The sequence below is a fragment of the Enoplosus armatus genome, chromosome 2 (genome assembly GCF_043641665.1).
Source record: "Enoplosus armatus isolate fEnoArm2 chromosome 2, fEnoArm2.hap1, whole genome shotgun sequence".
Lineage (NCBI taxonomy): Eukaryota > Metazoa > Chordata > Actinopteri > Centrarchiformes > Enoplosidae > Enoplosus > Enoplosus armatus.
Window position 1 is genome coordinate 26019924 of NC_092181.1, and position 26658 is coordinate 26046581.

Genomic DNA, 26658 nt, shown 5'->3' on the forward strand with positions numbered 1-26658 from the left:
CAAAACAGGTAGAATCACATCAGGCAAATGCAATAGCGATGGAATTCTTAGAATAAAACATTTCATTAACTATTCTAAGCTAATTTAATTTTAAAGAGGACCTATTATGCTATTCCATATTTTCTGTCATATATATAATGTTACAATGTTGGATAATCATACTAAACGTTGCCAAATAATAAGGTAAATGTATGTAAAAGTAATCCCCGTGAGCCTAAAGCTCCGGCTTCAGACTGCTCTGAACGCACCGTTTCAGTTTTTTCAACCGCCGTGTCTGTCTGATGTCAGATAGGCACGGATGTCCTTATATGGTGTCTCTGCTCCAGGGACAGACCAGATGTTTATGTTTATGTCAGCGTTGCTTAGCAACGTTAGGTTCACAGTTTCCTTCCCTTTGGAAATAATTGCGGAACTTGGCCGGCCAATCAGAAGAAAGTGGGCTTTTAGGGAGGTGGGCCTTAAAGAGACAGGAGCTCAAACGGCTTGTTTCGGACAGAGGGTGAACTGAGGGGCTGCATGAGGGGCCAGTATAAGATAAATCAGGACTTTTTTGAACTGTGAATCATGCTACTCTAGTAGAATCACAACATGAAAATATAGAGCTGGAAATGAGCATAATAGGCCCCCTTTAAAGTCAGGATGATGTTGCTGTGAGAGGAGCCGCTCACCTCGGGGCAGTGCTGCCAACATGAAATGTGACCGCAGAGTACTCAACATCCTCGTCCTCCGGTCTGTGGGGACCAGCTGATCTGATGTTGGAGTAGACAGTATCTGCCTGGTTCTTGAAGAACTGGACACTGGCGTAGTGAAGGCCATCCTGCTCCTCTTGCTGTCTCTGAGTGGGTTCGACAGTGCACAAACAAAGATTACTCTCATTGAAATTGTTGTAGATGAGCCAAAAAGGACCAGTTAACATGTTGAACTTCAAAAGAAGGCCACAACCCAAAAAGCAGGAAAGCTTTAGGATGTATTAGAAAGTTAATCATGTCCTGAAAAATAAAAATCAAAGAGAGCAGAGGGTGATAGAGAGTAGGACATGGTCGGTCCGAAGAGCAACATGAAGTGCTTTTGTGTGAGACTGATGTGTATTAACAACAAGACCCAGCAGTCTGAACTGAACTGAACTGAAACAGAACGGGTTTTCTTTTGCACTGGAATTGTAACTCTTCTTCCCCACCTGATTCCTGTTGTCTGGTCTTGTCTCTCCAGGCTCAGATGATTGCTTAGAGGCCTTCTTACTTCTGGTTAGGGGAATTTAAAAAAAGAAATAGATGAATAATTGTTAAAATAGTTTAAATTTCAATGATTTAATATAAAGGGTCATTTCAGCTCCAAGAAACTTTGGCCGTATTTTGGCCATGATCCTTTTCGGTAATAATAACAAAAGTGGACTCTGGGAATGTGGCAGCAAGTAGTCACACAATGACCTCCAGGTAATCCAAACATATTTGGACAAGAAAATAGAAGCAAACTTTAAAATCATCACCCAAACTCTACTAAAACATCCATCACAGATTACAGACTGACTTCCTGTTTCAGCTTTGACCTACTGTGCCTACCACATTTAGGTTGTGTTCACTTTCAGTTTAACCTCCAAAAAAGTGGTTCAGAAAGTATTGGCTTGTTTTAAAATCTGTCCAAACTCATATTTCTTTCCTCGTTGGACGAAGTTGTAATACTTTTCACTTTGTTGACTAATTGTTGTCATAATTGACATTTTAAAAAAAATAAGATCCAAGTTGTAATACACCATAATTTTACTTTAATAAACAATGACTTAATGAAAGGGAACTGCTTACCGAATCAATATAAAGACAGAGAGGAGTAAGACAGTCAGGACAACAGCAGCGGTTGCTCCAATGGCTATTGATTTCCATGCTCCTAGGTGGTGGCGATAAAATGACAAATGAATTAGGCTGTGTGATAATCTCACAATTAAATATATTTTATTTTGGACAGTAAAAGAATAATGGAACTAATCCTCTATCCACATATCCACCTATACCTCTAAGCTCTTCACTGTTCAAACTTGTTAAACCTGAAGTATTTTTCAAAAGAGACCCGAGGTGAATCAGAAATGGACCCAAGGACAATTTTGTCCAATCCAAAATGCTTTTGACGGCCGCAATTGCGGTCGAAAAGCGCAGCAACACGTTATTTTTTCCCTACATTTGCTCAGGTATTACATAATGTGTAATACATTCCCAATCACTGCCAGACATTAGCATCTACATTAGCATTTTCAGGCTAAATGGCTAAATCTCTTCTTACTCCTCGTTCGGTTAGAAAACATTGTGTACTACATTATTTGGTAAGGAGTGGGACGGACCGAGCCCCGTTACTCTGGTGAGTCTCAGCAGGTTAAACCTCTGTCCTGTCCCATCATCACTCCAATGTTTCAACATAGTCGAACTCATAATACAGTCGTTCTCATCTACACATTTTCCTGTTTCTGCTTAGACAGCTGAATTAGTAAAAAAAACTACACCCTAAACAGCCAAACAGTAATAACTGTGCTGCTGCACTGAGATAAAACTGAGAAGAATCACACTTTTATGCTGAGTCTGACAAAATGAAGAGAAATAAAGGCTGATGACAACGCCTGTATTGTGTGATCGGCAACACTGACATTTAAAATGAGAGAAAGTTAGGAGGTGAAGGCAAGCTGGTTCTTTACTGCGACGCAGGAACTGTGTTTAGGTCCACACATTTTCAGCTATCTTAGTGTAGACGTGGTTTCATTAGAAAGGTTTAATAGGGATGATCCCACATCAGATAGTGTGTCATGATCTCTGCTGCAGTATGTGTGGATGGAAACTCACCTGCCACATCAATCAGGTGTAAGGTGGAGCTATGACGTCCTCTGCTGTTCTGGGCTTCGCAGTAATAACTCCCGCTGTGTTCAGCTCTGATGTCAGTGATGGAGAAGTTCTGTCCTGATGCTGTCGGTGAGTCTTCATTCTCCTTGTACCAGGTGTAGTTAGCTGCTGGGTTAGCATCACTGCTGCAGCTCAGATTGACTGAACTGCCCTCCACTATCTCAGCAGAGGGACTCACTGACACAGAGGGAGGCTTTGGAGCGTCTGCAGGACAATATGAACAGAGAGACATTTCATTAGCACACGTGTGTTTCAGGTTTCATACTTACTTAAACTAAAATGTAAAAAGACTCACATAGTGTCCCTCTATGTCTTACAAATGTGTGGTCACATGACCAATTTTGTCCTAGGTGGTTCAGCTTCCCCAATGGCACAAATGAACCCACTAACCCTTACTTTTAAATCCATTATTGGCGTAAGAGAAGCGGTAATGTTTAATACTTACACTGGACATCTATAAATACAGACTTAGAGCCTAACTCTCCGTGTTGGTTCTCAGACTTGCAGGAGTAGATCCCCCTGTCCTCAGAGCTGATGGAGGTGAAGTGATAACTTCCTTGTGGTCCTTGAAGCAGTGTTTTATTCTCCTTGTACCAGGTGTAGTTAGCTGCTGGGTTAGCATCACTGCTGCAGGTCAGAGTCACTGAACTGCCCTCCACTATCTCAGCAGAGGGACTCACTGACGCAGAGGAGGTCTTTGGTGCATCTGGAAAAGATTATATTACACAAGTTAACTATAAAATCAGCCACACATAGTGAATAGTGAATAAAAACTCTCCGTAAACAACTGCTGGAGCTTCTCAGCGAACTACAGCAGCACACTGTGAATGTGAAGCAGACAGAACTTAAGAAAGCATTCGTACCCAGAAGGACCCTTTTCAAGTGATTAAAACATAAAGATGGAGATTTATATGATGTATGTTATTATCAATAATGCATTTCACTCACATTTCACATTAATAGAGGCATATTCCGATGTCCTCCTCCCCAGTTCATTCTCTGCTGCACAGTAATACTCTCCAGAGTCAGAGGACTGGATGGAGCTGAAGACCAGCTGGGGCTTTTTATTGAGCAGTGTTTTCTTCCCCTTGTACCAGGTGTAGTTAGCTGCTGGGTTAGCATCACTGCTGCAGGTCAGATTCACTGAACTGCCCTCCACTATCTCAGCAGAGGGACTCACTGACACAGAGGGAGGCTTTGGAGCATCTGGAGAAGAAAACATAAACATGTTTAATAGGTATTGGCCCGTACTGTTATGTTGGATATATTGTTAGTTACACAGTGGATCCAACTCACACACTGAGGAAGAAGCGTAATCCTCACGTCCTTTCAAAGCACAAGAGATGACGTCTCTGAGATGAACCCAGTCTTTATAAGAACTTTCCTCCTCTGCCATTTTCTCTCCATTCTTGAACCAGACGTAAGAAAGACGACCAGCTGGACTGCAGCTGCTGTGACACTTCAGCTCTGCCTTGGTATAAGACTGTCCGACCGATAATCTGGTCACCTGCACCTGGAGAGCTGGATATATGTGGAAGAACCCACAATGTCACTGGTTAACAGTAAAAATCACTGACACGCGTGATAATCTTTGCAGTTGTAGGTGAAATACTTCAAGACACTGGTAACTAAAATGATGAATACCCCCGAACAAAAGAATGGAGGTTAATACAAAAGCTGCGAGAATCATAAAAACACAAATTTTCATGTTTATTGTCTATTAACACGATTAAGATTTTGTAAATACTTAATGGCTCAGTTATAAGCCATTCATAAGAACTTTTGGTTTGCAAATCTCTTCAGCTGATGTTTATCCCTCATCATGTAAGAGGTGAAACAGAAGCAATCTTCCTGATTAACTATAGAAGAAAAAGCAAAGATAAGCACAAGCCAAAGCATTTTTTCAAAGCCTAGTAACCCCTAAAGTTTTTTGTATTAATATTAAATCACTAATCTACAAAACATTCGTATAGGATTTTTTTTTTTAATTAAAAAAAGCCATTAGTTTCAGCCTATAAACCCCTTTAGGGGTGCCTTAATAGAAAACAAATCTTTATCTAACTGTGCTGCTGTGGGTATCAGTTTGTGTCCATCAGTACCTGCGACAGTCAGAGTTGTACCAGGTAAACTACTCGTCCATTCAAAGCTTCCTGCTGTGAATTTGAAGCGATACTCGGCTGAGTCGCTCTCTCTCAGGTCAGTGATTCTCAGAGTGGAGCGTCCTCCCTCTGTCTCAAGGACCTGAACACGATCTGCATCCTCAGGCCGGTGGGGATACCGCCGCTGATCAATACGTTCAGGACTGAACCAGAATGTTGATAATCGATAACTGTAATAACTGTTGTAGGTACAAGAAATGTCCACTGATGAGCCTTTGAAGGCACAGACGCTTCTGTCAGAGTACGTCACTCTGTTGCAGTTTTGACCGTAGACACCTGAAAGATTAGAAACATTTTAAACATTTTATTGCATATTTGTGTGAGTTTGTGTTGGCAAAAGGGCATCAAACAGAAGGGATGCATAGGAAATTAGAGCGACAAACTCTTAGGACATTACCACATCTACTAAGAGCCTCTAGAAAGCATTTAAGATAAACATGAGTGGATTAAACGATGAATGTACAATTTTTCCCACCTGTGGCATAATTCAGTCATTATTTCCATGAGGAAGGTTGACTGTTCAGACCTTGTAACTCTGATCATTGGCAGTCATAGAACTTGACAAACATCTGACCAGTCATTGCTCTTTTAACGTTACCATACATCTGACGCTGTTCTTTGTCTGAGGGACATTTTTGGAATGAAAATATACACTATGTAAGTTACTTCCTGGACTCATCGAAGAACGGAGAGTCACGAGAGGCTGGTTGACAGAATGAGCAAGAAAAGTAAAAGTCATGTCAGAGAGAGACTGAGGAGTAAACTCACACACTGAAGGAGACGGGAAGTCCTGACGCCCTTCAAGGGCACAGGAATAGCTGTCTGCATAACCGAAGGAGCCAGAATAAGAAGAAGACGTTTCTTTCTGGATCTTCTGTCCGTTCTTGTACCAAATGTAGGAAGAGTGATGAGGTAGAGGACAACTGCTGTGACACCTCAGGTATGCCCAGAAAGGAGATGAAGACGATTTCATCGCCTGCACCTGTAGATCTGGATTTGTGAAGAAGGAACAGAAATATTCACACGTGTAAATACGTATGTTCACTTTTGCCCCTTGTGAACAACATGTGAAGAGAATCTAATCTCAAAGGTACTTTCACTAACGATTCAGAGCTTTCAATCACGGCTAGTGGTCTTCATTCAGCAAACAGAGCTGGCTTAGGTGCCGCGACATGCCCTTAATGTGAAAGGAGCATCGCACACAGCGGTCTGAACACCAAGACCAACACCAGTCCACAGAAAGATCAGGGATCGCCATTCACCTCCTACACCAAAGGCCATGCTTGAAGTGAGACAGGGGTCACAATCTTGCCCCCAATATATGACCAAAAGTTCAGGTTTAAGCCAAGAGTCAAGAGCCAAGTAAGTAAGTGGACCACACAGTACCGTTTCTTCGTCTCTTGGTCATGACGGTAAGCAGGAGACAGAAAGCAAACAGCTGAAACACATCAGACTTCCTTCCTATTTACAGTATTAATATGCATTGTGAACCACGTACAGCACCAGTGTGTGATGAGGAACATAACTTGTTTGTTGTTTAGCAGAATGAGAGACCAGTTTTATGGCCTGCTGGTACCAAACCTAATCTATATTACCCAGAGCTTCATCAAACTTTCACAGAACTGTTTCCCTGATATTGGAAATTTGGAACAAAAGAAATATTCAGATGAAAACGTTACCTTTGACAGACAAAGTGACTCCCGGTTTACCAGTATATCTCCCATCTGGCTGGTTTGTTATGAACCTGAACCTGTACTCAGCTGCGTCGCTCTCTCTCAGGTCTTTGATTCTCAGAGTGCAGTCCTTCCCTTGAAAATGATACTCCACACGACCTGTATAGGCTGAGTCTGTTTCCAGATCCACACCTTTCTTCTCAGTAAACCAGAATGTTTTCTCAACTTTGGTGGGAAGGTAGTTTACTCTGGAGGGGTGTCTGTAGGTGCAGCGCATGTCCACTGTTGATCCTGTTAAGGCGCAGATCTGAGTAGAAGAGTAAGTCACTTCCCAGCCGTTCTGACTCTGCGCCGCTGTAACACACAGCACAGCAGAAACACATCAAACATCAAACAATGGATTTTAATATTTTTTGTATATTTTTGTATGTAAACCTGCAAATTTCCAAAACTACTTTGTCTCTGGCGTTATCCCTACTGGATAGTTGTAGTACTAACATGTATCTAAGTAGGCTACGTTTACTCAAGTACTGTACTGTACTTCACTACAATTATTTGACATCTTAGTTACTAGTTACTTTCCAAATTCGGATTTTTACACACAAAACATACAAAGAGATTATGAACTGTTAAAGATTTAGTTGTAACAGTATATCCAAGTACAGCTGAATCCATCAATCCATGGACTGATTGACATTTCATGTCCCAGCTTCACAAATGTGAGGATTTGCTGCTTTCAATTATCAATTTATATATCTATATATAATATATCTAATATCTTATATATAATATAATTTTGAATTGTGTACTATCGGTTGAAGACAAAACAAGCATCGGGAAGGTGTCACTTTGAGCTCTGAGTAATTGTGATCGTTCCATCGAACGTCGAACACCCAAAGGTAAAAGGTCCAGCAGGAAAAAAGATGACTAATCTCAATTTCAACAATTTATTTTGGTCATGTCAAGAAAACATGCCAACGTTTCGGCCGAGTGGCCTTCATCAGAGCATGGAAAATGTCATTTATATAGAGTAAGTACAGAGTTGACAGGCGATCGGCTTAAAGGGTCACGTGGTAATTGACTTCCTTAAACAGCATATTAGTTCATAATGATAACAGCAGTCTCTTATGTCAATCAGGTTAAAAGATCCAAAAGAGCTATTTTGTTTTTCGACTTCCCTTCAGTCTGTAATGGGACAACAAATGATTTTACACGTCAGACAGATGTTTCATGTGGTAACAGTAACAACACTGGTGCTAAATATGTAATGGTACAGAAAACAGACTCAGGCAAAGACACAAATGCTGCTAAATGTCCTGCTAAATGTGGATATGCATTACCTTGTACAGACAGAAGGAAGACAACAAATCCACTCGCTGCTGCTGTTAAACTCATAGCTGCTCCTCACGTCTGTGTGGCGTCAGTGACGATAAAACACATAAGAAGGTAATTAATGTACACAAGATATAGATATAGTCACATTCTACTTCTACTTACATTATAGAAGGACGTTGCCTGGAACTGTAACGTTCCTCTGCGGTCAGGAGACTAAGCAGTACACAGAAAGAAGAATAAATACACCAGACTTCCTTCTTCTTCACATTATTGATATTCATTGTGAACCAGAAGCCTGTGCACGGCCAAGAATCTCGCAGAACGTCCTGTCAATCCCTTCAGCGGTGAACAACTTAACAAAGCCCCTAAAGAGACAACGGAAAGTCTGAAACATCACTTTACACTGTTCAGACACTGAAACTGCCTCACCACCGTGACTTGTTGAACCAAGAAATGATGTACCACATTAATAATGTCTGCAAAAAGTCATATGATGCTTCAGGAGCGAGGCATATTTGTCGTTAGAGCTTATTATTTTGTGTTTTACAAGAAAAAAATCCATGTGTAGCTCAGATAGACGCTACAACTTGCAGCACAAATGTTAGCTCGACTACTTCCGCAGTGGTGGATTGCGGCTGTTATTTCAGTACACATGCAGTTCTACTATTCGCTGTGACAGACAGTAATTTGTTAAGCTACTCCTGCTGGACTGAAACCCCAGTAGATTACTGTCCAGCCCATTGCTTCTCAGCCTGTTTTGCTTGTGACCCCTTAAAATAAAGCAATATGCACTTTTGACCCTTCATCACAGTTTATGACCTTAGTGTGGACATGAGCTGGAAGCGCTTCAACCAAATGTTTATTTAAGCAAAACAAAACAACAGAGAACAAAGGAGATGGGCTATAACAATAAGGTTAAAGACAGACAACTGTAATGAGCTGTGATACTAATGTAGTAGAAATAACGGGAAATAAAACAAATTGTGATCATTTATCTTATCTTATTCTTTTACCTTTATATTTTTACATGTTTGTTGTCAAAACAATAGCACCATCAGACCACGACACATTCCTTGTAATGTAATGTAATGTTACTTGGCAATAAACAGTTTCTGATTTCTGAAACAAAAAGGTGAGATAGACTGTATAAATAGACTAACATCTAGTGGCAGGAGTATGAAATTACAACTAGATCGCCTAATGCATGTTCCTCTCCAATACCCCAGAGTGTTTTTAAATAGCAAATCTTATATTGGGATTAAATAAAAAAATATAAATTACAATCTTATCTCCTGTTAGGTATCTGATACAAAACTACAGAGATACAATACGTCTGAAGCCGCAAATTATAAAAATGTTTGGTACACCTACATTAGCTTTAATTAAGGTTAAAGGTACCCTGTGGAGTTTTTGACCACTAGTAGTGTTAAGGAGCAATGTTTTTTACAAGTGGGTCCTAGTTTTGTTTGCATTGTATTGTATCGTGACATTTAGCAGGTATAATGTTTATCATAATCACCATGTTAGTGGTGTTAGCATGCTAACATTTGCTAGTTAGCACTAGATAACTAACACAGATTCGTTTTGCAGGTATTTGGTCATAAACCAAAGAAACAAATAACACATTTCATGGCAATCCATCCAATAGTAGTTGAGGCATTTCAGATAAACCGATGAAAAGTCAGGGAATCCCCAAAGTCATGAGGATTTATCCTTGGCGCACCATGGACATTTGTACCAAATATTATGACAATCCATCCAACAGTTGTGTCACCCTGCTAGTGGCGCTGAATGAATCCTCTGGGGACCACAGATGTCAGCACAAAGCTTTATGGCAATCCATCCTGCAGTTGTTCGGTCTGGACAAAAGTGGTGGACCAGCTAACTAATCGCTAACTTTGCCATTCCTAGACCCATGCTGCTAGCATGGCGAAAAATCAAATGGTTACCTGCTTTAAAAAAAAATTTAAACGAAAAAAAAAGAAGGACAGACTAGAGGTTCCTTTTGCATTCAGCAGTTTTGTTGATTGTACTGTACAATGCAGCTGGATCCTCCTCCGTTTCCTGACCTCTGGTCCTGAGAAAGAAAAGATAAAGATATACTATTGACTAATGCAAATTTCTAATGGTGATAGTAAAAATGTCAACAAAACAAGCAAATGCAACAGCAATTAAAGTGTTGAAATAAAATACTTCATCATAAATTCCACTATATGTCATTTTGAGGTTTTTGAGGATAATGTTCCTGTGAAAAGAGCTGCTCACCTCGGGGGATCACTGGCGCTGTTAAATTTGACAGCAGCATACTGCACTTCTTGTTCTTCTTCCTCGTGTCTGCAGGGTGCAGCTGGTCTGATGTTGGAGTAGACAGGATCTGTCTGGTCCTTAGAGAAGTGGACACTGGCGTAGTGAAGGTCACCCTGCGCCTCTGACTGACTGGGTAGACACTGCAAAGACATTTACACTTTACAATGTGCAGCAATGTAGAACTTTGAACTCTTCTTCATCTATCCATCTATCCATTTTCCTTAACTCATCCTTGTACTCTAGTCATGGTGGCAGCAGGCAAAGCAAGATAGCCCAGAAGCCCTTCTCCACAGCCTTCTCCTCGTAGATCTTAAGGCCTTTTCCAACATAGACAAGGAATGCAATCCTACCGGTGTCTTCTTGGTCTGCTGCAGGGTCTCCACCCAGTTGGTTGTGTACATTTTCAGGGGAAACATCAAGGACGCACCTTGACCAGATGTCCAAACGTGCAAAGCTCATTTCAATGCAATGGTTTAGTAGCAGTGGTTTTACTCTTAGTACCTTCCAGGTATCACCTTGTCCCGAAGAGTGAGCCCACACACTCTTACAGATAAGCTGCATTCACCTGCTTACTTATGTAAACCCATTCTTTCAGTCACTACCCTGAGTTGGAATATAGATATGATGGTAAATAGAGAGTTTCACCATCAGGCTCCAATCACCTGATGATGTAACGCTCCTTTTTACCCTCAATCATGAATAAGACCTCACCGTAACAGAACACTTGAAGCAGCAACTCTTTCCTAACCACAGGGGGAAATCCACCATTTGAAGACCACCACGGCCGCAGATTTTACACTCTGCTGCAAACTGCTCCAGTTTGTGCTTTAGGTCTCAGTCTGATGGAGCCAGCAGAACTACATCATCTGCAAAAGGCAGAGACGGAGCTCCCAAGGTCACCAAAATGGACATTATCCACTCCTCGGTTGCACCATGAAGGTTCATTCTTTATTCTGAGAATGTGCTTAACTACACGTCACACGGAGACTGTTTTATGTGTCATAGTCACAGGTTGTCATTTTTTTATTGGTTGCCAAGATTCAAGAAGGTGGGTTTTGCATGATATGAGCCAGCCTGAGGGTAGATGTCAGGTGGGAGAGTAGAGGGGTGGACGCAAGAGAGTGGCGTGCTGCAGATGATAGCAAGGATCAACTTTTCATTTAGATTGTGTCGGACAAGGAATGACGAGCTCAATACCTGTACAAAAATGTTTCACTTCAAGAAAACTGGAAATCCCAGCTGGTAGCCATAGACAACAGTTACACCAGTATCCCCACACCCACTCCACCTTTCACCCCCAGAAAAGGAGAGAGTCAAGCCATGAAGTTTGGTGTTGTGCGTAAAGCCCACCTATATCTAGCTGGTATCTCTTAACCTCCAGCACTACTTGTAGCTCCTTCCTCAGCAGAAGTATTTCATGGCCAGGAAGCTCGAATCATGTGACTACCAACATGACAAGCAACAACACCTGCAGTAACGACTGAACAGATGTTCCTGTTTCACCAATACGTACGTGTACGGCAGAGAAAAGGTCAGGTAAAGATATATATATGGTATCAAATTTGAATGTACTAGGAATTGAATCACTTCAACTGAGGAACTGAGGAGCTTGTAAGGGTTTCACAGGAATCAACAATGTCCTTGCTCACCTGGTCCCTGTTGTCCGGTCTATCTCCAGGCTCGGATGATTTCTTGGAGGCCCTCTTTTTTCTGTTTAAAAAAAATCAATAATTAATAATTTGGTTGCCAAATGGACTGATGAGAAGACCGATCTTCACGTATCTCATGTACAATGCTTTAGTAAAACAGATCTACTCACCTTATCAGTAGGAAGACAGACAGACATATGATAGGCAGGAAAACAGCAGGGATTGTTCCAGTGACTGCTGACTTCCATGCTTCTGGGAAAACTGTGATAAAATAAAATAAAAACTTAATACGGGTGTGGTAAGACCCATTGAAGAATATAACAAAAAAAAAATCTTCTTTCTTTGTACATATATCATGGTGTTTTTTTGAAGATAATAAAATACTTTTGTCCCTCATAAGAGACAAAAGACATTGTAGAAACATCCTCCTGTAGGATCCCCAAGCTTTCCAAGGCCAGCTGGGAGATTCAACCCCTTTACGTCCATGGTCTGTCCCAGGACCTTCTCTCAGTCAGATGGGTTACAACTGGCTCCAGGCACCCTGACATCACCTCAACGTTCTCTCTGAATGAAGCTGTGCATTGGCTAAACATCGGGGTTGTTGAGCTCATTGAGTGAGGCAACAGTTGGGTATTTTTCTGACCTTAAAATTCACTTGGCAATATATCCTGTAGTTCGTCTATTTGGTATTTCAGCGCAAAGGCAGCAGGAAAGGTGCAAACAAATGGGAATGTCATTGAAATGAGGCACCTCACGCCGTCCTTTTGCATATAGTACCACTCCACCCATGTGAACCAATATGTGCACTAGTTGTTGTGCTTGTGCGAAATAGCCTGCGTTTCTGCTGACGAAGCCCCTAACTTAATAAACACACAGGTCATTTACGTAGTACATTGAACTCATCAAGTTAATTGCATTGATCTGGTAACGCGTACTTTACAGTAAAGTCCTGATTGGGCAAAATCAGTCAGACAATCAAACAGGTTATACACAAACAAACTTGTTAACTTATTTTGAGGTCAAACTGAAAGTGATAATAATCCCCAATTGTGCAGGAAAACTGTGTGAGTGCTCAATTACAGCAGAAGTGAAACCAGGAAGTCCGTAGTCTGTAAACCATGACCTCTGGGGAAGTTTACAAAGGACAGCATGAGCAATTATTGTACTGTTAACTCCTGTTTCTCTCTCTTCCAAACAGCTTTGGATAATCTGGGGGTTTGTTGTTGTTGTTGTTGTTGTTGTGTCTAATTTGACTGCTCATTTTAGTGTTGCCACCATGTTCTGAGATTTCAGCAATTAATATATAAATGTATACCACCGTCTCGGTCATTGCCAACAGTTTTGGTGTAGACTACGATGCACTTCTTCCAATATACAAGGAATCACCAGCTGCTCCTTACGTCACATGATGGATTATAACGTCTGATGTGTACACGTGTGAGTGAACTCACCTGCCACAACAGTCAGGTGTAAGGTGGAGTTGTGACGTCCTCTGCTGTTCTGGGCTTCGCAGTAATAACTCCCGCTGTGTTCAGCTCTGATGTCAGTGATGGAGAAGTTCTGTCCTGAAGCTTTCGGTGAGTCTTCATTCTCCTTGTACCAGGTGTAGTTAGCTGCTGGGTTAGCATCACTGCTGCAGGTCAGATTGACTGAACTGCCCTCCACTATCTCAGCAGAGGGACTCACTGACACAGAGGGAGGCTTTGGAGGATCTGGTAAACAATTAAACAATATGTATGGAGACAATTGCCATTAATATTAGCATGCATGATTTGGACTTTTGTAGCATTAAAAATAAAGTTTGACTTACACTGAACATCTATAAATAGAGATGAAGAGTTCATCTGTCCATATTGGTTCTCAGATTTGCAGTTGTAGTATCCGCTGTCCTGGTGGCTGATGGAGGTGAAATAATACTTTCCTTCTGGCCCTTGAAGCAGTGTTTGGTTCTCCTTGTACCAGGTGTAGTTAGCTGCTGGGTTAGCATCACTGCTGCAGGTCAGAGTCACTGAAGTGCCCTCCACTATCTCACCAGAGGGACTCACTGACGCAGAGGAGGTCTTCGGAGCATCTGTATATATGAATGTAGATTGTCATGAGTGCGTTACTTTAGTGGCTCATACTGGAAAGTTGAAGGTGGTCTAAATCTGCTGGAGCTGCTCAGTGAACTGCAACAGCAGACGGTGAAATTGAAGCAGGCGGGTAAAACGTTCTTGTTGTTAACTTAAAAAGGGACACTCCAGTGATTTAGTGTTGCACTTCCACAAAGATGAGGGACTCACACTATTTAGATTTTAAAGAATTACCAAAATTGAAGCAGCAGAGGCCGAAATATCCTGACCACAGCCCAGTTTGTAATGCAGGCTTCTTATTGAAAATGTGATGACTGAACTGAGATAACCCTGACGACATCATTAAGGTTGATTTTACAGAGTTTGCAGCCACAGAAGACATTAATACAACTGTCACAGGCTGAGCAGAAGTCCTCATGTATAAACTCGGTGGAATACCCCTTTAATAAAGATCAAAGAACGTGACATATCTAATCTCTCTGTAGCATATAACCTGTATTTTACTCACATCTCACATCAATAAAGATGTATTCAGACGTCCTCCTCCCCAGCTCGTTCTCAGCTGCACAGTAATACTCTCCAGAGTCGGAGGACCGGACGGAGCTGAAGACCAGCTGTGGTTTGTTGTTGAGCCGTGTTTGGTTCTTCTTGTACCAGGAATAATTAGCTGCTGGGTTAGCGTCACAGCTACAAGTCAATTTCACTGAACTGCCCTCCATTAAATCATCAGAGGGACTCGCCGATACAGAGGGAAGCTCTGGAGCGTCTGCAGGAGATATAAACATACATGAACTTCAAAATGACAATAACATAGAAACATAGTTTTATGCATTAATACTTATACTAATACGTTAATACATCCTGGAAGAAGTTAAACAAGGTTAACAGAACACATTTAATTTTTTCTTTTTAATGTTTGATTATTGCTGCTGTCCAGAGTGCTGATCCTGGAGCTCTCCCAGGCACTATACCAGCACTACGTACGTACAGTGCTTAACAAATGTATTAGACCACCTGTCATCAACCATCGTTATTTATTAGGCAAATAACAAACTGGAACAACTAAGTAGTCCTTATTCACATATATTAACCAAAAATCTTAATATTCTGTACGACCTCCTTTGGCCCTGATAACAGTTTGCATTCTTGCAACCACTAAAACAAATGTTTCTGTTCAGGAATGCAAGTAAATAACTGAAATTTGGCATCTCAATCAAAAAATAATAATGTGCTTTACTATTTTGTTCTGCTTTTTCATTCATGGATAACAACAATAATTATATTTTAGCATTAAAGATATCATTTTGATTAAAGAGCTTGGCTTGCACATACTGGTGGATTAACCATTACAGAAACATGAAATATTTTGGTCATCAGCAATACTGTTCATTTAGGGCAGCGGTGGCAAACACCTCACACTGGGTGGGGGTCTAATACATTTGTTAAGCGCTGTATGTTGCACCAAAATCTACCTTGCCTACTGTGTCCCACAATGCAAAGCGCTGCAGGTGGTTTGCCATTAACGTTATGTAAACGTTCACTTACTTCACCTCAGAGGTCCACCAAGATTTGAACAAATTTGAGGCGAGAAATAAGCAACTCAGTTACTGAATCTTCACTCATATTAGATCTACGAGGCCTCATTCAGAGGTTTGTTGCTACTTTCTTACGGCAGGGGCATAATACCTGCATGATTATTACTTCTGCTTTTCAAAAGGGAAACCACAGTTTCATACTGCATACTAATATGAGCAGCAGTATGCTGTATGTACTGCATACTGCTGCTCACTAAGTTTCAATGGCTGTAGTGTTATTGGCCAAAGATGTAGTTCTCTCTTCTATAACTAAACTTGCCGTGGTCATAAAGACTCTACGTTGCTTGCGGTGTTTTCTGCATCTTTACAGAAGTAAAATCATTTTCCATTTGCGGTTTGCTAAATAGTTTTTTTTTTTTCTGTTTAAAACTATCCCTCGTTCCTGTTTTTGCGGCGCTGGTGCTAAAAAAATGAAACCAAAAAAGGCTTGAGTGAACTAAACCGCCTGATTGAACAATAATATTATGTAATGTTTATGAAGAGGAACTAAAAATGTGTAAGAGATAAAAACTGAATTTGACTTGTTCTAAACTGTTTGTGTGAAACTTTCCACCAGCTGACATGATTTTAGAGGAAGAATTAGAAAGTAAACTCACACACTGGCAGAGAGGGGAACGACTCGTATCCCAAGACAGCACAAGAATATCTGTCTGTGAGATTTATTGGGTGTGGATGAAAATAAACTTTTTCTTCCTTCATTTTCTGGTCATTCATGTACCAGACGTAGGAAGGAGGATCAGGCAGCTGACACCTGCTGTGACATCTCAGCTCAGTCCAGGTTGAATGCTGGTTGACTGTTGACCTCCTCACATGTATCTGGAGCTGTGGAACTGTGGTTAACCGACATACATTCATTTTAGAATCAACTGAAATACAGTAAGAAATACACACACGCTGAAAGTAATGTTTCCTATATATTAAAAATTAAGAGGTGACTTCCAGTGAAAACGTTACCTGTGACAGTCAGAGTGACTCCCGGTTTACCAGTATATCTCCCATCTCGCTGACTTGTTATGAACCTGAACTTGTACTCAGCTGCGTCGCTCTCTCTCAGGTCTGTGATTCTCAGAGTGCAGTCGTTCCCTTGAAAATTATACTCCACACGACCTGTATAGCCTGAGTCTGTTTCCAGTTTCAGATATGAATCCTTCACCGGCGGTTTTGTAAACCAGAATGCATCCTTGACTGTAATATGGCCATTTTTATTAATGGATGGGTATCTATAGGTGCAGCGAATGTCCACTGTTGATCCTTTAAAGGCACAGATCTCAGTAGAAGAGTAAGTCACTTGCCAGCCATTCCCAGCCAGCACCGCTGTAACACAGAGCACATCGGAAACCACAATCAACAATCGTCAATTAACTGCAATCATTGTCATAAAAAGTTCCTAATCATTCATCCATCTAATTAGAACTGAACTGGAATATAGAATCGTATCAGGTGTTTATCATATTTTAACATTGTTGGTGCTCTGTTGAACTCTATTTGTTACTTCTGGGTGTTTCGTCTTTGGTCCATTCGTTCTAAAAATGGTCAACAAAACACCGGAAAAGTGCATCTGTGAGTGTAAGTCACATCCCAGTGACCCTGTACAGCTGTAACACAGAGCACATGAGAAGTCAGTCAGATTCATGACACCAGAATTTAATATGATAACCTGCTAGGACTGGGTCTCCTCCCTGACGTTACCCCAAAGTAAGACTTGAAAGTTATTTATGAAGCTGACCCCACACACACACACACACACACACACACACACACACACACACAGTTCAGCAGTGCTGAAGACAGGAGACCAGAGAAATGATCCTGGATCAGAGTCAAGTATCAAGTGATTTTACAGAAGACAGGGAATAAGAGATAATAATGCAACATGTCTGCAGTCTCATGTGGCAGTGATTTGAGTTACATGCAGTTAAGGTGCAGTACAAAAGCTTAAAGGCTCCATCAGGTGGTGTCATGTGAGTGGAAGACTGTAAGTAAACTCACACACTGCAGGAGAGCGGAGCTTCTCATATCCTCGTACAGCACAGGAAAAGTTGTCTGCAGAACCAAAGTTGGCTGAATATCGATCAGATGTACTTCCACCAAGGTTCTCTTCATTCTTGTACCAGACGTACTGAAGATAACCAGGTAGATGACACTTGCCGTGACACTTCAGCTCTGCCCAGTTATAAGACTGATCGACCTCTAATCTGCTCACCTGCACCTGGAGACCTGAATATGTGAATAAGGGACAGACGTCTTCATTTTAGACTGCACTGTCCAACATACAGACGCAAGCGACCTTCATCAGACGTTGAACACTAAATGAATAAATATTCAGATGGAAACGTTACCTGTGACAGTCAGAGTGACTCCGGGTGAACCAGTATATCTCCCATCTGGCTGATCTGTTATGAACCTGAACCTGTACTCAGCTGAGTCGCTCTCTCTCAGGTCCTTGATCCTCAGAGTGCAGCGACTCACATCACAGAGATACTGCACTCGACCTGAATACTCCGGGTCTGTTCTCAGATCCACATAAACAGTGTTGCTCTCTTCACTAAACCAGAATGCATCAACTATAGTAACAGGGTTTATTGTGAGCGGGTGTCTGTAGGTGCAGCTTATGTCCACTGTTGATCCTTTGAAGGCACAGACCTGATTAGAAGAGTAAGTCACTTCCCAGCCATTCTGACTCTGCACCGCTGTAACACAGAAGAAGAACAGGAACCACCATCAGATTCATAACAACACCAGAGAACAGACTTATTTTTACTTCTTCCAGGGGTTCCAACCCATTTGTCATGAAGAACCGACAGTCTGCAGGTTCTCATTTCATTTTAGAAACTCAACAATCGCTCAACAGGGAGGAATGAAAACCTGTAGACTGTTGGCTCTCCCGTTATTCTGTAAGCAGCGGTGGAAAGTAACTAAGTACATTTACTCAAGTACTGTACTTAAGTACACGTTCAAGGTACTTTACTTGCTAGCTAACTTTAGTTACTAGTTTCTTTGCAGATTACTATTGTTCATACCCTTCCTGTCCAGTGAAAACTATGTATCTTCAAATTTGTTGATTTTGAATTTGAGTGTTTCTCAAGTGTTCCTTTATGGGCGGAGAAAATTCTTCTTAAGATAAATAAAGTATTGAAAAACCCTCTGCTGGAAAATGCATCATCACAGAGAATGGAATATGATGCAACATCAATGCAGCAGTAACATTAAAGATATTTTATGCAATACTAAAACACAGACAGGGAAGTAGCTTTACTCAAGCGCTGTACTGCGAATTTGAGTTACTTAAGTCATTTCTTTTGAAGCCACTTTCTACTTCTACTTCATCACATTTCAGAGGGAAATATTGTGCTTTTAAATTCACAATTATTTGACAGCTTTAGTTACTAGTTACTTTACAAATCAAGATTTTTGCATACAAAACATGCAAAGCTTATGAAATATGATTTTTGTCATAAATTACCCAACAGTATATACAAGTACAGCTGAACTGATTAATCTACTGTCAGAGAGCTTTTTTAAAATGATGTATTATTCTGATAATTGGTGTGTTGCTTTTCCTTTTAGTTATTTGAATTATTTTTTAGCTTTAAAGCTTTAACAACCTCAGAATTTGATTTACTGCAATCATTGTCACAAAAACTCATCTCTGTAACTAAAACAGGAATACAGTTTTCTATCAAAAATGTTACTTCATTGCTATAAAAGTGCCAACAGGCAGAGGCGAGTAGGTTTCCATTCAGCCAAGATGTTTTGTCCCCCCTGCTGCTCTTACCGTACACAACACTTACATTTACAGTATCCGGGTAAAAAGACAGATTTTTGTGAAAAACATGTGAAAATCCACAAACCATTTTTATTTATTTACATTTATACACCCAAGTAGAAGTACTGAGTGCACTTCAGATGTCCAAATGTTAATGTTTGGTGTTTTAAGGAGAGGCAATGCATCACTTTACAGGTCAAATGTAGGAACACGGTGATCCGAGAGTGAATGAATTAAACGCTGTTTCTTATACTCACTTTAGGGTTCTCTTGCTGAGTGTAAATACCCCGCGACATACATGTAGATATACAGTACCTGGTCCGGTGAGGAGAAGGGCGACAAATCCACTCCTCCAAATCCAACTCATAGCTGCTCCTCTCATCCCTCTGTACACACATCAAAAACACCTCAACCAAACGTGGAAGGATAAGACAACTTGACGATGTGGTGTGAAAGCAGAAGTCAAGTTGAAGATAAAAATACACTTAACTTCCTTCCTCTTTACATTATTTACATGCATGATTGACCAAGTGCCAGATGATTTAGCTGGAAACACAGAACAGAAAGTTTTTTTTAATACAATCTACTTCAGAGAGTGTGAGAAACCAGTAAAACACCCCACTAACACAAGAAGAAGAAGAGACCTTTTTTTAGGTGTGGTCTGGTTGGTCAGTGGTGCTCAACTGAACAGGAACTGAAGTGACACATGTGACAGACAGTTTGATGCATCGCTTGGAAGCACAGCATGCAAACCACAGGGTCAGAGAGATTCGCTGCATCAGTATGGGCTGATAAAGGTCACATGATGCAGTCTTATTGATAGTATAAAACATATTTCCAATTTTTAAAAGAGGGAATCTGTTTGTTATTTTAGATATTAAAATACTGATGAAAGGCCTAAATCGCTTTCAAAGAGGAAAGTAGTGCAAACTCTGTAGTTTAACCTCTTCAGGCCTGAAGTTTTTTTTCAGTTGAGGGAACCAGTGAGTGAAACTAATGATGAGATAATATAATCTTTATTGATCCACGTTACAGCGGCACAAGAGACAGGCCAAACACATAAAGAACTGTTTAAATTAGAGGGATGGCATTAAAAAGCTACACAGATTCTATACATTACAACACTCTGGACTACATGAGAGCGTTTCTTACGGACAGCCTCAGTCTTTCAATGCAGCTCTTTATTTTGGTTTATCACTTGCAGTTCGACTGTGATCGGCAGAGACTCCTTATCTACTTCTCCTGAACTAAAAGTGGTGTCACGTTCACAAAACATCTTTAGGCTAAAAGTAGCTCCTAACTGGCCGAGTTCGATGAAACCCTTAAAAGTAAGTGCTGCGTCAGTCCTAACTTTAAGACTCCTATTTTTTTTTAGTCTAAGCGTAATTCACAAAGTATTTCAGCTCCAAGTCTGAGAGTCATCACATCTCTTGTTGCCCGAACAACTACTTCAGGCACTCTTTGGCGCCTGCACGAAGAGGTCTGGGAGGAAGACGAGTTATTGGAGATAAACCAGAGATAAAAGGTCACTGGATATTGAACTTTTACTTAATCAGGTGGCCGTAGGAGGCATATATTTAGAACTGAATGCAATGTGTCATGAAATACTTAAAGCTGACACATGCAGAGTAAAAAACTAAGCTGAGATGACTTCCGGTTATGGCGGCTTGCTGAAGGGAGGACGGGTCGCGGCCGGGCACTCCAGTCTAGCCTAGAGGGTTTTACAACACAGAGTGTCAAGTCCAAGCTAACTGCTAATAATGAGCAGTAAGGAAAGTAGCTATTGGCTGTCCTAAAAGTCGCTAAATTACGTCATTGCCTAATTTGCATAATTGTTTGCATGCAATTGCAATGGACGCTGTGGGAGAGAAGAATAAAGCCATGGGAGAGACAAAAAAGTGAGTAAAAAAACACCCTAAATATGTTTAGAACTACAAATGAACTTTCTTCTGTTGATTCTCGTGTTTTTTTTGTTTTTTTTAATTTTGCCGTTGAAATAGGCCATCACTTCTCAAAATAACTGACTTAAACGCTTTGTCTAGACCCACATTACATAAATCAATTTTGTCCTGTATTGTTAAATGTTAGAAATGTTAGGGGGGGGGGGGGTTGTTTAGTTTTCTTAAGTTTGTTTTAGTTTCTAACCTTATGCTCCACTTAGGAGCCTACAACAAGTCACAGTAAAACATTTTTTTTGTATTTAACTTGACAACATTAACAATCTAAATGGACCAAAAAGCACGTCAGAGTCTCCAAAACACCAGAAAAGTCTCCAATAACACCAGAAAAAGTAGCTAGATTTGTCGCTAGTAGCTTTCGACAAAAATAAAAAGTCGTAAAGAGGATTTGGAAAGTCGCCAAGTTGGCAACACTGCATGGAAGCTAATATGATGCTAATGCTAGCGCCGAGAAACAGCCGGAGGGGGGCAGCACGACTGTAACTGAGGGGTCCGGTACCACTTTGACAGTAATACCGGCAGCTATTAACAACATGAAGTCCGAGTTTTCGTCTAAATTTGACGGCATTCTCGCTGCGGTTGAAAATGTAAGGAAAGACATTACAGACTGTTCAGAAAGAGTCACCTCAACAACAGAGGACAAGATAACTGAGCTCCAGGAGAAGGTGGAAAAATAAAGCTCACAGACCAACTGCACACGAGTTACGCCAGCCCACGTGACGCTACTCAGCCAATCAAATCTGTGCATTCCAGGCGCTAAACACTGCGACTCTGAATCCAGACAGACGGGAGAGGTGAGAGGGAACGACGCACTATTTATTGTGAAATTGTGAACTTTATTGTTGTCAGCTTGGCTAACATAACATCTGTATGGCAAACACCACATCTGTGAGGCTGCTATTTCTTGTGCTGTGGTTTGTGGTGTTACACTGGATTTATTATAGTGTCCATGAACGTCTGACTGTCGTGTGTCAGCACAGGACTTTAAGGCAAAACAGCACAAAGATCAAACACTGTGACGCTCTGAAGCTGAAAGAGTCGAGCCCACGTCTCACTGACAAAACCTCAACGATATCGAACAATAATGAGCTTTAAAAAGCAGCGATATTATTATTATTATCATGTTATTGCGCGGAGCATTAGTCATTTTGTAGAGACAATGTTTGGGACAACAGACATGTAAAAAGTTCAAAGTTTTACAAAGTCCTTTAAAGTGTAAATAGAGCAAACGATACCCAGGTCAGGCTTCTCACACCACACCAACGAGTCCTGATGTTAACTACTGACAGTAAGCGAGTGCAGACCTCGTCGCTCCAGGTGGCTGCCCCTGCTTGTAAAGATGGTGAAGTGGGGAAGTTGACACATGCCGGTAAGACTTGTCTCCGGTCTACTAACCAAGGAAACTTTCAGCTCTATATATTTTCTTAAGACAGCTGGAGATGGAGATGACGGAACAGATGGAGCTCAGGCTTCATCAGGTTTCTGCTGCTGTGGTGGGATGGCAGTATTTAATAAACTAAGAAAACAACAACACATTCACAGCCGGATGTGTCTGTGTTTCCCCGCACAGAATGGAAAACCAAGGCGCTTCTCATTGAGGTGGCGTAGTTTTCTTGGTGGAACAGAGTGTCAGGGGGCGCAGTTTCCTTTAAATTGTGCTGATTTGTTTTTCGTGAGCTGACCGGTACTGAAGCAACAGTGTCTGTAGGCTGCAATGAATGCACGAGGGATTTCTGTGTAAGTGAACACCTTCTCCTGCTGTCTGGATCCATGTTTAGTCGCCACTTTGTGCTATAGAATATAATGAACAGTGGCTGTAGAGCCAATGTGCAGCCGGCTGGTTATAAAGACACCTAAAAGACACTTTTTGTGTGACCTGTTGTGTTCAGCCTTTACAGACTGCTGCTCTGTTGGACAGGCAGTGTTTTGCTGTTGCTGCCTTTGTGATGCAGAACTTTGCAAAGTAAACGGGTCGCTTGTTTTTCATTTGCTCTATGTTTGTTCTTTTTTCTTCTTCTAACGTTTCATACAGTTTTCTGGGAAAAGATGGCCCACCCAAAATACAATTTCTGCCTCCACCTTAACGGCCACCGGTGTCAGTAAAATCACAGACTTTCTGAAAACTCCATATAGAACCTTTAAGATGTGAAATGCTCCAGTGAAAAGTCTTTAGTTTGGTTTTGAACCAGCACAGTGTTGGAGCGAGTCAAAGACCAGCAGGCAAACTGTTTCATTCCTTAGGGGCATAAACGCTGAAGGCTCACGGAGGAGATTTCCACTTTGTGAGCGGAGAGATCTGCTGGGATTGTAAATACTGACAGCATGTCTGAAATGTACTGTGGAGCCAGCGTCAGTCAAGAGGAGGGCTTTGAGTTGCATTCTGAAATCAACAGGCAGCCAGTGAAGGTTTCTGCAGTTATGTGGTCTGATTTAGTTTCTTGTCCTGGTTAGTTGGCCCTCCTCGTGCGGCTGAGTCCTGGATAAATTGTAATCTATGGAGTGTTTTTGTTTGGAAGACTCAGTGAATACACGAGTTTCTCTGAGTCAGACTAAAAAAGAAAGCCTCTGACTTTGGAGATGTTTCTGAGTTGGAAAAAGGCAGCCATGGTGAATAAACACAATTAAATAAGTAAATAATGAACCTTTTAAATTTGAAATGAAGCAACAAAAAGTACTAATGAAGGCGAATAATACATCTGGGCCACATCTGGGTGAGTGGTTCCATAATTATGTGGTGGGGCTAAGAACTTCGATTTGTGTGATGAAACCACACTTATCATTTTTAAATTATACAAAAAGAAGTTTTCCATTATTACAAACCATAAAACATTATTTTTCAGCACTATAGCTCGACCTGTTAATGAAGAGTTCAGACACAGTGCGACACCTGCTGGTCAGTTTGTGTAAGTTTTTCCATTCCACTGTTCTTAACTGTCTATTTACACTGAAAATTACATTTTTGAAAATAGATATGAAGCTTTATGGTAACTCAACTATATTATTTTATTCAAAGATTGATTCATTTTTCATGATTAAGATCACATACAGGACATCATGGTCATATACAGACTATACCCGTCTAGAGTTATTCATATGCAACTGGACTAATTGGAGTTCAACAAGCAATATTAGATAAAAGATATAATCTACACACACAAATATAAATCAATGCAATGAAACAATAATATCATTTTAGTTGTTATTTATTTGTAGCGCCTCCTGGAGGGCAGGAGGGAAAGTCTCCTCAGGAAGTGGAGCGGCTGTTGGGGGTTTGTGACCCAGGTGGAGGCATCGATGGTCCAGGAGAGGTCCACTCCACCTCTGCTCCATCGATGCAGATCTGATCCCATCACCATGGTATCATGTGCAGACTTGATAGTGACTTAGTGAGATAGTGAGATAAAATCAGCTCACTTCAAGAAAGACTCAGGGCTTTTTCCAGGCTTTAGTTCTTGCCTGAACTAAACCTGAGTGGATTTTTGTTGTGGTCTCAGCAGGCAAGAAACACTTTTTATAGGAGGCCACAGTCAGTTAGAGGACTGAGGAGCAAGAGGCAGGGCTGCTCTCAGCAGAGGAGGAGCATTCATCATCATTTATTTATATCAATAGCTGTCCTGTCACCTTTCTCTTTCTCTGTATAGTATTTACCAGAGCAGCATCTATATTTGCAGCAGCAGTAGAAGTATTAGTAGTCGATACATATTGATGGAAAGACATGACTATATGACATGTCACGTGATAGCAAGCTAACCCCATTAGGCTGAACCTGCATGATATCTGCACATTTCTTAACCTTGAGGCCATTACGGCCATTTTTCATTCTTAAAACATCTTGTAGGCGTCTCAGGCTTTGGCTATGTGTAAGTATTTACTTGTAACTATAATCCTCATGTAGGTGCCATGGTGTTCAGTCTCAGGTCCACTCATTATCAGTGTTTTTCAAGATCCTACTTCCTCCTGCTCACCCAGACTTTATCACCCACCTGAAAAGGAAGAGTACTCGCGTTAGGTCGAGACTCCGTGTCCTTTTTCCTAAGTTTCGGATCCAATCCTTTGCAGCTCTGACAGCTCTTTCAGCAACTCCATTAGTTTCAGGCATGTAAGGCACAGACCAGATTTGTCGTACACCTTTTGTCTCTAAGAGTTCTGTAACAGTAGTGTTTTTAAAATGTGTACCATCACAGAGTCCATCCTCACCATCAGAGTCCCTGTCCCCCCTGCATTACATTAACGCACACACCCCCTACTGGACACTTTATCTGGACACTTTATTTTGGTCACTGCACTGTTTGCTATTTATCTTATCTTATTCTTTTGCCTTTATATTTTTACATGCTTGTTGTCTGTCAGATTATATGCTATATGTTATATGTTTGTAATGTATGTTACTTGGCAATAAACAGTTGCTGATTTCTGAATTATTAGGACTCATTAATGTATTTGGGAAAATCTCAGGCTATAAATTGAACAAATCTAAATCATCAATAATGTTCCTCCCGAAAAAGTCACTCAATTTAAAATAGTAGATTGCTTCACATATCTGGGCATTCAAATTGTCCCACGACTTAAAGATATGGTAGCCAGTAATTACGAACCATTAACGCAAGAAATCTCAAAACTACTGGGTAGGTGGACACCCATACCAATGTCACTAATAGGGAAAATAAATGTCCTTAAGATGAATATACTGCCTAAACTATTGTATTTGTTTCAAAATCTTCCACTTCCTCCTCCAAGTAACCTGTTCACCCAACTAAAAAGACTGGTTGTTAGATTTTTGTGGAATAATAGACGTTCCCGAACATGACTGTCACTGTTGTACTATGACAGAGGGGGGCTTAAATGTCCCAGTTCACTAAAGAAATGACTCTTTACAACCCGCAAAAGGTGCTGATGACATTTGAAGAAATAGTTGATAAATTTAACGTACCCCGTAAACACTTCTTTAAATACCTGCAGCTGAGAAGCTTCATTGGAACACAACAAAATCAAACTTTATGCATCCCCTCACTGTCTACCATAGAAAAACTAATGACCATGAATTGTTTAGGGAAGGGCTTAATTTCCAAAATATATCAGCGGCTGGTAGATGGATGTACAGAGTGATCCGTGGAGAGGCTGGAGGCATGAAGACGTCTCAGTGGAAGAGTGGGAGGAGGCATGTACCAAAGCACAATCGAGAACTACTAATACTCATCAAGTTACTGCAATATAACTGGTCGATGCGAACGTATATATAACCCCGGAAAAACGCAACAGATATAA

The 26658-nt window shown here is 40.9% G+C and overlaps 1 protein-coding gene across 1 annotated transcript; it reads right to left on the reverse strand.

Moving 5' to 3' along the window:
• Positions 1–664: 664 nt before the first annotated feature.
• LOC139293003 (B-cell receptor CD22-like) lies at positions 665–19871 on the reverse strand. The gene is made up of 14 exons (XM_070915368.1): positions 19751–19871; positions 18009–18359; positions 17659–17913; positions 16624–16983; positions 14583–14840; positions 13813–14073; positions 13461–13714; positions 5642–5654; positions 3828–4085; positions 3325–3585; positions 2823–3083; positions 1800–1881; positions 1178–1241; positions 665–835 (listed from the first exon to the last, which is right to left on the reverse strand). Exons 1-14 carry the CDS (start codon positions 19815–19817, stop codon positions 665–667), a joined length of 2916 nt encoding a protein of 971 aa, XP_070771469.1. The 5' UTR covers positions 19818–19871.
• Between the last annotated feature and the right edge of the window lie 6787 nt (positions 19872–26658).

Bases quoted from the DNA above. Each gene is read 5' to 3' on its own strand.
- LOC139293003 (XM_070915368.1), bottom strand. From the start codon at position 19,817: ATGAGAGGAGCAGCTATGAGTTGGATTTGGAGGAGTGGATTTGTCGCC. The intron at 17,914-18,008 runs GTAACGTTTCCA...TCTAAAATGAAG, and splicing joins AGTCACTCTGACTGTCACAG to ACGTCTGTCCCTTATTCACA. The intron at 13,715-13,812 runs GTAAGTCAAACT...ATTGTTTACCAG, and splicing joins TCTATTTATAGATGTTCAGT to ATCCTCCAAAGCCTCCCTCT.